Source organism: Sceloporus occidentalis, unplaced genomic scaffold (assembly GCF_023333645.1).
Source record: "Sceloporus occidentalis isolate IW3139 unplaced genomic scaffold, rSceOcc1.0.p SCAF_3, whole genome shotgun sequence".
In the NCBI taxonomy this organism is placed as follows: Eukaryota; Metazoa; Chordata; class Lepidosauria; order Squamata; family Phrynosomatidae; genus Sceloporus; species Sceloporus occidentalis.
Window position 1 is genome coordinate 234,674,188 of NW_028316983.1, and position 12,909 is coordinate 234,687,096.

Sequence of the window (12,909 nt, forward strand, 5' to 3'; positions counted from 1 at the left end):
GAAGGAACTGGTACAGTTCACCTCTGAGTTTTCCTTGTTTAAGAAAAACATATGAAACTCTTGGGATCTCCATAAGGCGACAGGCTATTTGAAAGCACACAACAATGTCAACATGTCAGATACCACAGACACAGACACACACACACACACAAAATAACAAATTGTAATCAATTTGTAAAATTGTAATACAGTAATAGTGCTGGTTCAGCTCTCTGTGCACATGGTGTTACACACATCACATTTTTAAAATTGAATTTTAAATGTGAATTGTTTTAATGTGTATATATCTTATTTGTCTTATTTTGTACAGTATTTTAACTGATGAGGTGTGTGTTTTAATTGTTGTCGTTCCCCTCCTCACTCCATGGGGATGTGGGTAAAAATAATAATAATATTAATAACAACAACTATTATTATTATTATTATTATTATTATTATTATTATTATTACATGAGGACATGTTTCTAGCCCTAGAAGCTTACATTTTGAACTTTTACAGAGGGAAAGCAACAGAGGAACTACAGGCAGAGGGTCAGTACAGGAAGCAGTGAAACAAGCTGGACATGGGTCAGCAGTGTGATGTGGCGGCCAAGAAAGCCAACGCGATTCTTGCTTGCATCAATAGTAGTATAGTGTCTAGATCAAGGGAAGTAATAGTACCAATCTATTCTGCTTTGGTCAGACCTCACCTGTGTCCAGTTCTGGGCACCACAATTCAAAAAGGATGTTGAGAATCTGAAGTGTGTCCAGAGGAGGGCCAAAATGGTGAAAGGTCTCAGAAACATGTCCTATAAGGAGAGACTTAGGGAACATGTTCAGCCTGGAGAAGATGCAATTAAGAGGTGATATGATAGCCCTGTTTAAATATTTGAAGGGATGTCAAACTGAAGATGGAGCAAAACTAACAATATGAATTTCAACAAGGACAAATGTAAAGTACTCCACTTAGGGTGGAAAAATGAAATGCATAGATATGGGATGAAGGAAACTTGGCTGAATGAGACTACATGTGAAAAGGATCTAGGAATCCTAGTATACCATAAGTTGAACATGAGTCAACAATGTGATGCGGCAGCTAAAAAGGGCAATGTGACTTTAGGCTGCATCAGTGGAAGACACTCCTTCGGAAAGTGGTGTAGTCTCCTTCTTGGTCTTTAAACAGAGGCTGGATGGCCATCTGTCAGAGGTGCTTTGATTGTGAGTTCCTGCATGGCCCTTGTGGTCTCTTCCTACTCTATGATAATATGATTCTAAGTTCCATTCCTACATCTCTTTTGTGTCTTATCTACACTGCCTATAGGTCCAAGGCCAGTCAAGAGCATTGTGCTCCAGAAATGCCCCCATATTGGCCACAATGGCAGCCACATGCTCCACGCTGCACCCGATGTGGCATCATTTGCTTGAGCCAGCTTGGCCAAGGCCACATCAGTACAGCTGGCCTATCCCTGGAGCTATGTCTTCTGAACCTGCAGGAGCTCTATGGACAGGATGGCCAGTGTGTCACAGCGGCAGCATGCTGTGTGGCCTGTCCACAGAGCTCCTGTTGTTGCTTTGTGCCTTCCATGTCATTTCTGCCTTATGGCAACCCTAAGACAGGTTTTCTATGGCAGGACCCTATGGGATTTTCTTCACATCTGCATTTTGAATTTAAAAAAAATAAGTTGAACTACACTTCTTTTTAGTGGTGAAGGAGTCCATCCCTATTCTTCCCATGTTATCTCTACCTCCGGTACCTGTTTTCTGTTAAAGAAGCAATCCCTAGGAATATATCTGCTTTATTGACTGAAATATAGTGGGCCCCCCATATCCATGAATTCTGCATCCATGGATTCAGCCAACCACAGTTCACAAATATTCATACACAAATAATAATAATAATATTAACAACAACAACAACACAAAAATGCCAAAAAACAAACTTTGATTTTGCTGTTCTATACGAGGGCCACCATTTTACTACTCCATTATATACAATGAGACTTGAGCATCCAGGGATTTTGGTATCTATGGGGGTCCTGGAACCAAATCCCAGACTTGAGGCAGGATGGAAAAGGTGGGTAGTTCTGATTAGTTATTTGGTCAAATGCTTTCTGTAGTTTTAAGTAGACAAAGGCTGTATCCGCACTGCAGCAATTATCCGGTTTGACACTGCTTTAACTGCTCCTGTTCAATGCTATGGAATTTTGGGGTTTGTAGTTTTGTGCGAGATATAGTCTTCACTGTCAGACAGTTTTGATGCTACAAAAAACTACAATTCACAGATTTCCATAGCATTGAGCCATGGCAGTGAAAGTAGAGTCAAACTGGATTATGTCTTCAATGTGGATGCAGCCAGTGTATCTTAATGTTCATAGCACATTTAACATAATAAAGTACGCTAACTAGCAGTCATTTCTTGCTTACCATTTGTAGCCAAATGTGTATATTTCAAGTTGCATTAGAACTACTTAAAATTTCCTCCAGTTATATAGCTGAGAGTTCATTTTCTTTCTGTTCACTTTTCATAGTAGGCTTGATTTATGTCCAAAGAGTTCTTTTGTTGCCCAGAGAGTAGGCCAGTTTAATGTAATACCTTTTCACCTGTTGCTGTAACCGACTGGAAAAATACTACTGAATTGATCACCCTCTCAGCACCTCTTACTCAACATTCATGGTCCATTCGGTCTTTATTGACTATTTCATAGTCAAATCCAGAGGGTTTCAGAGCATCTTAAAACAGAAGAGGAGAAAAGCTTCAAGTAGCAATGGAAAGTTGCTTAACATCTCCGTTTAATAAACTGATTAGAAAACATAAAGCTTATTACAGTCATTGTTTTTAAATACAGTGTTATTTTGAAACATCATCACAGATTGTATCAGCAGAGCATAAACACTGAGCTTGTTAGGAATCCAAAGCTGACAGCTTGTGAAAAGCAAGATTAAATGTGAAACAAACAAACGGAGAGTCTTCTGAATGCTTCTGAAGGCAGGCATCCCACATCCAAGAAGTATGATAGATAATTGTACTCTTGAATTTCACATTTCATGTTGCATTGGGGACTCTCTCAGCAATGTGGGCTTCTGTGTGCCTCATTTTACTTACAGGGGCAACAGTTATTGGTAGAGATGAGTAGATATGTTTGTATCTTTTTAGTTGTCAATATAATATATTGATCACCTTGTTGTTGTGTGCCTTCAAGTTATTTCCAACATTTTACGACCCTAAGGCCTGTTACAGACTGCCAAAATAAAGCTGCTTCGGGTCTCTTTGGAGGTATGCTATTTAAATGATGCATGGGTCCTAAGAGTCCGGAGGTCGCACCAAAGCCACACTCCATTCCTAAGCACTGGAGTGCAGCTTTGGTGCAGCTTCTGGATTTTTAGGATGCATGCATCATTTAAACGGCATACCTCCAAAGAGACCCGAAGCAGCTTTATTTTGGCAGTCTGTAACAGGCCTATGTTTCCAACTTAAGACAATCCTATCATGTGGTTTTCTTGGCAATATTTGTTCAGAGCAGGTTTGCCATTGCCCTTCTCCTAGGGGTTTAGGGTTCCTCTGCTGCAGCTACAATGTGGTATCTCACAATCCAGAAAATATGCAGGGCTAGCTGTGTTGGCTTCTTCATACCATCTTAACTAAGGACAGAAACAACCAAATGCAGGCATGTTACTAACATCTCCAATTTTTCTCCTTTTTGCTTTGTAACATCTTGCCTGATGAAGAAGCCATGGAGCTTTGAAAGCTTGCAACAGGTATATTGTGCATTTCGGCTGGCCAATAAAGGTATCACTGTGTGATAATTTTTTGTTTGAATTTACAAAATGGTCAACACAGCTACCCCTTCATGTTTTCCAAATTAAAAAAAATAGTGTTTTTTTTTTTACACCTCTAGTAATATTTAGGTCTTCTGGCGCAACTCTATGGTCAACATCTACTGGATGTTGACCATAGACTCATGCTGGAGGACATACAAATCCCTAGAGAATTGCTCTCCCTAGGAACCTCCAGGTCCTCCAGTGACCATAGAGTTGCACTGGAGGATCTAGATATTCCTAGAGAAAACATATTAATCAAATGCATGAATAATCAAATCAACAAAAAAATCTGTGAATATGGAGATAATTAATTCTAGAAGTATAATTGTTTATAATTAATTCACTGTTTTGTATTGCTTTAACTCTGATTTGTTTTAATCTAATACTAATGGTCTAATATAGATCCCATATTGGGGGAAAGGTAGGATATTAATGAATGAATTATTTTTACACTTGTTACAGTTAGTTGTATTTTAACCATTAAATATATGTTATGATAACATATGTTTTAAATAAATATATTAAATTCTTTTTTATCATCAGGTTGTTTTAGTCTGCTTGTAAACCACCTTGGTTCCTGTGTCAGGAAAAAAAGTGGGATATCAATAAAATAAAATATCACTAAAATAAATAAATAAATAAATAAATAAATAAAGTGAATATATTTTCCAGGACATTAGATGAGAATGCCTGGTCATCCTGTGATCTCCTTCAGTGGCCTGGACACATGCCTTTCGTCTCTGAAACAATGCCAGTCCTACATAATTACTGGAATGGACATCACTACAAACGTTGCTCTGGACCTTGTGCAAAATCACAGTGAGTCTCTCTCTTCCTTTCTCTCTCATTTTTAAAGAATTAGTTTTGTTCTCTCTGCAGTCATTTCTCAAGGCTTCCCATAAGTTTCTATGAATGCAAACATGGCTCAGGGCAAGAAATAAACGCTATCCATCTGTGGTCTAGTGAGAACTACTCACCTTGCTGAGTGTGTGGGAAAGAGTCAAGGGCGATGTGTCATCTCCCTGCCTGCATAAATCATGCCAGAATGAAAATTGCATTCTCCCTTTCCTCTGAGGTAATTTTGTAATTTTTAACAACAAAGCAGATTTAAATACGAGTGTGATCATAACTGTGTTTTCTTTTGTGTTGCAAAATTTAAATTTAGGTTGGGTCACACTTAGCACTTTCCACTGCCTGTTTTTTCCCATCTTCAGACTCCTGCTTCACTCTGGTATATGCAGAGGGAATGCTCATCAGAATGCACATTATTCGCAGATGTCAGGACAGTTTATGATGGGCTTGAAAGGGTCATGTTACTGTATGAATGGTGCCTGATAGATGCACTGTTGGCCCTCCATATCTACAGATTCTTCATCCATCCATGGATTTAACCATCCATGACTTGAAGAAGGGACACCATTTTATCATTGTAAATTGTATTCACTATTGTAAATAATGAGATTTGACTATCCACAGATTTTGGTATCTACGAGGGGTCCTGAAACCAAAACACAATGCATACCAAGGGACCACTGTATCCACCCCCTTGACATTGTCACATTTTGTTGTGTTACAAGCTGGAACTGGAATTGATTTCATTGGTATCATTACCACTTGAGGTACATAAAATCCTTCACACTGTAAAAGTCCAAAATAATTTTAATGGGGAATAAAAGTTAAATAAACAAAAACAAACTGATACTCATTGGCATTCATTCCCTTTTGTGTGACATCCCTTCATCAGGTCTGATGCAACTCAGGGCCTGCAGAAGCCACAGGAGTAATTGAAGAGAGTCCACTTGTGTGCAGTTCCAAAGAAATGATTAAAAGCTTACATTATGCCACCCCACCCTGGCTTTATCCCAGGACAGGGAACATACATGTATCTAAAAAAATTTGAGGCTTTTGGCATTGTTCACCATGGATAATAATTTCCCCATAGAAGACAGAATGTGGTAATAGGTTTTTGCTCTGATGCCAAACCATCATCTATATCCATTAATCACCATGATATTTAATAAAATATTAACACAAGCGCTTCACGAAAGCTTGACTATCTTCTGCTCTGGTCTGATGAGGATCAAACATGACAGTAAAATATCCACAGTGAAAATGGATATTTTCTGGGTCATTTGCAAAGTTTCTGAAGATATAGAAAAATGTCCATCTGCTGTGAAAAATCAGGGTTGAAAAGAGAGTGAACCAGCCTCACAGCAAGTACAGTGTGTGCCCAGACTTAGCACAGGTTGTGTTAAGCATGGGTTTCACATTTGCTGACCCCCCTAAAGCTCCATAAGGATATGGCTGCCTTAGTGTTTTGGTTCAGCCCAGAGACAGTTTTCCAGGGTAAAGATACCCTGTACACAGCTCTCTTGATAGCATGCTTGGATGTGAGGGGAAATCAAGGAAAGAGGTTGGAGAAAAGTTACTTTTTTCTAGTAACAGATCCTGGAATCCTCAGCCAGTAGATTCATGGAGTGGGGTGGGGATACCTTTTTTGTACTATAGTTCCCAGGCTCAATCATGGCTGAATGATTTTTGGCATTGTAATTTGAAAAAGTAACTTCTTCTGAGAGTCACCTGTGAAAATGGTTACTTGAGGAAATTCACTAGGCTGACAATGAGAGCATCTATCTCATTCCAGTATGGTCTACTGTTGAATTCATTTACCAGATTTGGTGTTCTTAACCCCTTTGTCCAAACTCTGAAAATCTCACATAATATAATTGAGACAATTCTTTAAATTACTGTACAAATTTCATTAATTGCTAGAGAAGATAAAGAAACCACAGAGTACCTACTCTAATAGAACAGCAGAGGGAGCCCATGCTCAAACTAATATCCACAAACATACATTCATCCAAGAGATTTGGTTCCAAATACTTCAGGACTTTAGAACTTGTTTCCATCACACGAATTATCAACCTGATACATTATTTGCTTTTGAATCAGTTTATCAAATAAATCTCTATATTATTATCACAGCCTCATCAAACCCATAGGTATCTGAGGTCCCAAACAATATGAAATAATTTTACTAGTTCAAATGCAGAACATTACACTTTATGGTGTTTCTAAAAAAATATTTTCTTTTTTCAGTTTCAGTAATAGTGAGGGATCAAAACAGCCTCAAGGTAAACTTAGGCACATCCCACAATATAATTTTATGGATCTACAAATGTAGAGGGTTGAGTGTTGGACTAGGATTCTGGGGTATCAGAGTGTGGCCCAGAATAGACAGTCTAGATGGAGCAGCTGGAGGCCACTCTGGCCACGATTGGGCAGGGACCGCGACAACTGGATGGCGTGCTCCTGAAGTTGGATTTAATCCACTCTTTTTTGATCCGATCCAAAGGACTGGATCGTGGCACTAAGCGGCTTCTGGCCATTTTGTGTGTGTGTGTGTCATTTGAATGTCATGTCCCCAAAGCAGCCAGAAGCCTCCTTATTTGGCCCATGCATTTTAGGCCTTTGAATCTGTGCTCAGTCAAGGAAACCAACTGGGTGTTCTTGGGCACATTCCCTCAGCCAAGTTGAATCTGAATTATCACAACTCCATCCTAGGGTCTTCTTGGCAATTGGTTGACTGGCCGAACCCAAAAGGTGCTCAACAATGGCTCCTTTTCATCCTGGAGAGAAATTGGGGGCATACTTATCAAATTTGCAGATGACACCAAATTAGGGGGAGTAGCTAATACCCCAGAGGACAGGATCATAATTCAAAATGACCTGAATAGACTAGAAAGCTGGGCCAAAGCTAGCAAAATGAAAGTCAATAGGGAGAAATGTAAGGTACTGCACTTAGGGCGGAAAAATGAAATGCACAGATATAGGATGGGGGAGACCTGGCTGAATGAAACTACGTGTGCAAGGGATCTGTGAGTCCAAGTAGACCACAAGTTGAACATGAGTCAACAGTGCAATGCGGCAGCTAACAAGGCCAATGCGATTTTAGGCTGCATCAATAGAAGTATAGTGTCTACATCAAGGGAAGTAATAGTGCCACTCTATTCTGCTGTGGTCAGGCCTCACCTGGAATACTGTATCTAGTTCTGGACACCACAATTCAAAAAGGATGTGGAGAACTTCCTGACAGTAAGGGCTGTTCAACAGTGGAACAAACTCCCTTGGAGTGTGGTGGAGTCTCCTTCCTTGGAGGTCTTCAAACAGAGGCTGGATGGCCATCTGTCGGGGATGCTTTGATTTAGATTTCCTGCATGGCAAGGGGTTGGACTAGATGGCCTTTGTGGTCTCTCTTCCAACTCTGGCCCATTCCGCACGTCCTTTCTGGATGCCCCTAACCCTAGTATGTGCCGAGTGCGTACAAAATGGTGGCAGCCGTTCTGCATGGGCGCCGCCATTTTGACGTAGCAGACGCTTAGCGTCCGTACATCTCGGCACCATTATGACGCTGCAAGTGGCGTCATAAAGGCGCCGCAAGAAGAAGCTGCATTTTGCAGCTTCTTTTTTGTTGTGCAGAGGAGTCGCGCGGTTTGGCTGCTGGGGTTCCTCCGCGCAGCAAATGACGGTGCCGGCAGACCGCCCTTTTTGGACAGTCTGGACAGTCTGTAAAGTGCCTCTGTGATTCTAACCAAGGAAGCTACAGCAATGAGACTGCAAATCTGAGCAGGGCTGTTAATGACAATGTGTCTTGGATGTCTTTCATTCATAGGGTCACCATGAATCAAAGCTGCTATGACAGCAATTAACAACAAAGGCTGAGAGAATTGACTTGCCTAGGGTCACTCAGTGGGTTTTGATAGCTGAGAAGAAATCTGAGCCCTTGTCTTCCAGATTCCTGGTCTAACATTCTAGTTTAACCAGTACACCATGCAGGCTCTCTACATATCCTGATGTGCGTGTGTGCCTTCAAGTTATCTGTTGACTTATGGTAACCCCATGAATTTATTTCCAAGGATTTTCATAGGCAAGGGGTACTCAGAGTTGGTTTTGCCAGTTCCTCCCTCTGAAATATAGCCTACAGTGATCTCCCATCCCAGTACTTAACCAGGGCTGACCCTCTTAGCTTTCAAGATCAGATGGGATCTGATGCCGTTAAGATAGTTAGGCCCCTGATGTATACGGTTGTACTATTATTCCTAAAAAGGAATAATACAAGGTTGCACCCAAACTAGTTTTGTGATGTAGATTATTTTTTAAGAAACATTTTCTGTAATACACATATGAGCTGATTTTTCAGTATTGTTGTTTTACTGATTATGAGGAAAAGAAACCAAGAGATGGCAGCTGAGAGTTCATGTTGCAAATCATATACAGTTAATCATTCACCTGTTACAGCAATCTCTGGAATGTCTGCAGCTTACTTTGATTAGGAGTTTGGCTGTTAGGTCCCTGTTGGACATTTTACAATTCAGTACGGTTGAAATAGAAGCAAGATTCCAGCCTGAAAGAGGGGCTGAATAAATACCAGAGGCTAAAGAGCTGAGGATCATAGGGCCCAAAGTATTATTTAAAGCAGTCTTCAGTCTTATGGGATTGGCTTAGTTTCTTACTAGCGTGATGGAATCCAACAACTGGAGCCTGGTTTAAAAGACATGTGCTCCGTATTTAAGAATTTAGAACTCAGGAATTTATTTGGCATAGAGTACCAAAACTGGATGAAACTCACAGGTCTTCTGTAGAGAAATTCACTCAGTGTAAACCCAAGCTTTGTCCATTTTAGCAGTATATTTTGGAATGATGGAGGGGTGGGGCTCATTTTGTCATTGCTGTTGTTAAATAATTGCGAGTTAGAAGTTCTTGCAAATTATCCAGAGTTCCCAGTCTTTTGCTATTATTATTATTATTATTATTATTATTATTATTATTTATATCCCACCTCTCAGGAGGATCGACAAAAATCAAATACAACAACAGAAATCAAATACAATTTATATAAACAAGTTATCAAAATATTCCCTCAATCCCCCAACACTCCCCCTTCCTCAATTAAAATAAATAAAACTACCATTAACACAGAACAATAGTATAAAACATTTTAAAATAACAGTGGGAGCAGGGTACTTTTTGGGTGGGCGGTAATCCTACTCTAGTAGGAGATCAGTCTGGGAAGGCCTGCTGGAAGAGATCCGTCTTAATCACTTTCTTAAAAGCCTTAAGAGATGTAATATGGCAGATCTGCTCTGGCAGGTCATTCCAAATTTTTGGAGCAGTAGCTGAGAAGGTCCTCTGGGAAGTCGCAACCAACCTGGTTTTCTTTGGTTGCATGAGATTCTTCCCAGAGGACCTGAGTGTGTGGGAAGGATTATATGGGAGGAGATGTTCCCTCAAGTAAACTGGACCCAAGCCATGTAGGGCTTTAAAGATGATAACCAACACCTTGTACAGTGCCCAGAAGCTAATAGGCAGCCAATGTAGAGATTTTAGGATAGGTATTATTCGGCCGAATTTAGATTGTCTCATGACCAGTCTAACTGCCATGTTTTGAACCAGTTGAAGCTTCTGAACCTGGCACAAGGGTAGCCCCATGTAGAGTGCATTGCAGAAATCGAGATGAGAGGTTACCAGTGCATGTACAGTTGTCCCTCCATATTTGCTAGGGTTAGGGGAACAAGACCCCCGTGAATATGGAAAAACCGCAAATAGCAAAAACACTGTTTTTACCTGAGAGGACACCTCTCTAGGAATCTCTAGGTCCTCCAGTGCAACTCTGTGGTCAATGTCCAACATACACTGACCATAGAATGGCACTGGAGTAGCTACAAATGGTCTTTCAGTGCAAGTTTTAGTTAAAGTTGACCACAGAGTTGCACTGGAGGACCTAGATATTCCTAGAGAGAACATATTAATGAAATCCGCGAATAATCAAATCCGCAAATATCAAAGCTGCAAATATGGAGGGATGACTGTACAACCATTTCTAGGTCCCCCAGCTCCAGGTAGAGTCGCAGCTGGCGTATCAGCCGAAGTTGATAGCAGGTACTCCTGACCGTCACATCTATTTGAGAAGTCAGCTGAAGAGACGAATCTAGGAGAACTCCCAAGCTGCGAACACAGTCCTTTAGGGGAAGTGTGACCCTGTCCAGGACTGGTGAATGTATCTCCATACCTGGATTAGGGTTACCTATGAAGAGTACCTCCATTTTGTTCAGATTCATCTTAAGTCTATTTTCTCTCATCCAGTCCATTACCGACTTCAGACAGTCATTCAGAGGACAGATGCCATTCTTAGTCACTACAGCAGTCCGAGACATGGAGAAACAAATTGGGGTGTCATCAGCATACTGATAACACCCCGCCCCATGTCTCCGCATGATCTCGCCCAGCGGCTTCATGTAAATGTTAAACAGCATAGGAGACATAATGGCGCCCTGAAGGATCTCAGATTTTAATTCTCTTTTAGAGGAGTAACTGTCTCCCAGCATCACATCTGGAACCTGCCTGAGAGGTAGGAACGGAACCACTGGAGTACAGTGCCCCCGATTCCCAGCTCTCTCAAGTGTTCCAGAAGGATACCATGGTCAATGGTATCGAAGGCTGCTGAGAGGTCCAAGAGCACCAGCAGGGCCACACTTCCCCTGTTGATGCCCAGACAGAGATGTAGGGCTATACCAATGCTAATCCAAACTGATACCATTTTCTCTACTGGGGCTCTAGCATCTCTAGTGCTCTGTGCTGAGCTTGCTCAGTTGCAAGCAGACCCTGGAAGAAAGTAATTTTTGGACTCTTCCCATTCCTGCTCTGCCTGGAAGTTCAGCAGACCTGTTTCTAGGGATATAGTTGTATCTAGTGTCAGTTTATGAACAGAAGGCTCCTCAAGTTTGTGAATGGAGTGAGAATGTTGTGGAGGTGTCCTTACATTGAGTATTTGGAATGAGATTGGGAAGGAGGGAATACAGTTGACCCTCTATATCCAAGAGTTCTTTATCCACAGATTCAAGCATTCACAGCTTGAAAATAACTTAAAAATGTATAAATTTCAAAAAGCAAGCCTTGATTTTGCCTTTTTATGTGTTGTTGCTGTTGTTGTTGATTGTCTTCAAGTTGTTTCTGACCTAAGGCGGGTATCATGGTGTTTTCTTGTTAAGATTCATTCAGAGGAGGTTTGCCATTGCCTTCCCCTGAGGCTGAGATCATGTGATTTGCCCAAGGTCACCCAGTGGGTTTCATGGTAGAGGAGGGAATTGAACCCTGATCTCCAGAGTCATAGTCCAATACTGAAACCGCCCTACATTGCCTCTTACAAGGGACACCATTTTACTATGCCATTGTATTTAATGGAACTTGAGCATCCACGGATGGGAGGACCTGGAATCAAACCCAGTGGATACCAAGGACCAACAGACTGAATAATTGTAGTGGATACCAAGGACCCATGGCATTCATTGATTTGCCCTGAAGGCCATTTCACCACTCCTCTGGACAATCCCCTGACTGTCTGGAGGAGATTGTTTCTTGGGAGAATGGGGAGGTTAAAGCCAGGAAAGGGGTGTGAAAGTAAGTTGGGGAAGCCTTTGTCTCAGTGGTAGAGCAGATGCTTTACCTGCAAAGACATCCTTTTTCAATCCTTTGCATTTCCAAATTGAGGGACTATACAGGCCACCCCTTTCCTGGCTGGATCAGGGCTGCAGCAACCTCATGCCACAGCCCCAATACAGCCTCTGGAGGGCGCAAAAAAGAGCCACAAAAAGTGGTTCCTTTTTGCACCTTCCAAAGGGCACCATAGCCATGGCTGTGCAGCTGTATGGCACCCCTTCAGTGCTGCGTCATCAGGATTCAGTGCCGGAGGTGCATCATGATGGTGCATGCCATCTGGAGTGGCATGTGTGCCATCATGGCACCCTGGGGTGGAGTTAGGGTCTGCTTCGTCAGGACGCTGTGCTGTGACTCCACCCACAGGCTGGCCTTTCAGGCCGGTTTGAATAGCCCTTGAGTTCCAAAAATCCTTTCCTGAAATGGTTTGTTTGTGGGTTTTTCAGGCTATGTGACCATGTTCTGGAAGAGTTTATTTCTGATGCCAGCCACAGCTGCTGGTGAAATGTCAGGAATAAACTCTTCTAGAACATGGCCACATAGCCCGAAAAACCCACAAAAAACTATGGATGCCGGCTGTGAAAGCTTTCAACTTCACCTTTCCTGAAACTCTCGATG

The 12,909-nt window shown here is 41.6% G+C and overlaps 1 protein-coding gene across 2 annotated transcripts in view; it reads left to right on the forward strand.

The window, feature by feature from the left end:
* The window catches only part of LOC149317634 (E3 SUMO-protein ligase NSE2-like), a 277,961-nt gene that overhangs the window by 3,732 nt on the left and 261,320 nt on the right, over positions 1-12,909 (forward strand). Inside the window, exons 2-3 of one of the 2 annotated variants that reach the window (XM_089517956.1) lie at positions 3,706-3,735; positions 4,471-4,617. In XM_089517956.1, the coding sequence (XP_089374082.1) occupies positions 4,479-4,617 (139 nt within the window). In that variant the 5' untranslated portion in view covers positions 3,706-3,735; positions 4,471-4,478. The remainder of the gene's footprint in view (positions 1-3,705; positions 3,736-4,470; positions 4,618-12,909) is intronic. The other variant, XM_089517955.1, reaches the window with a different exon arrangement.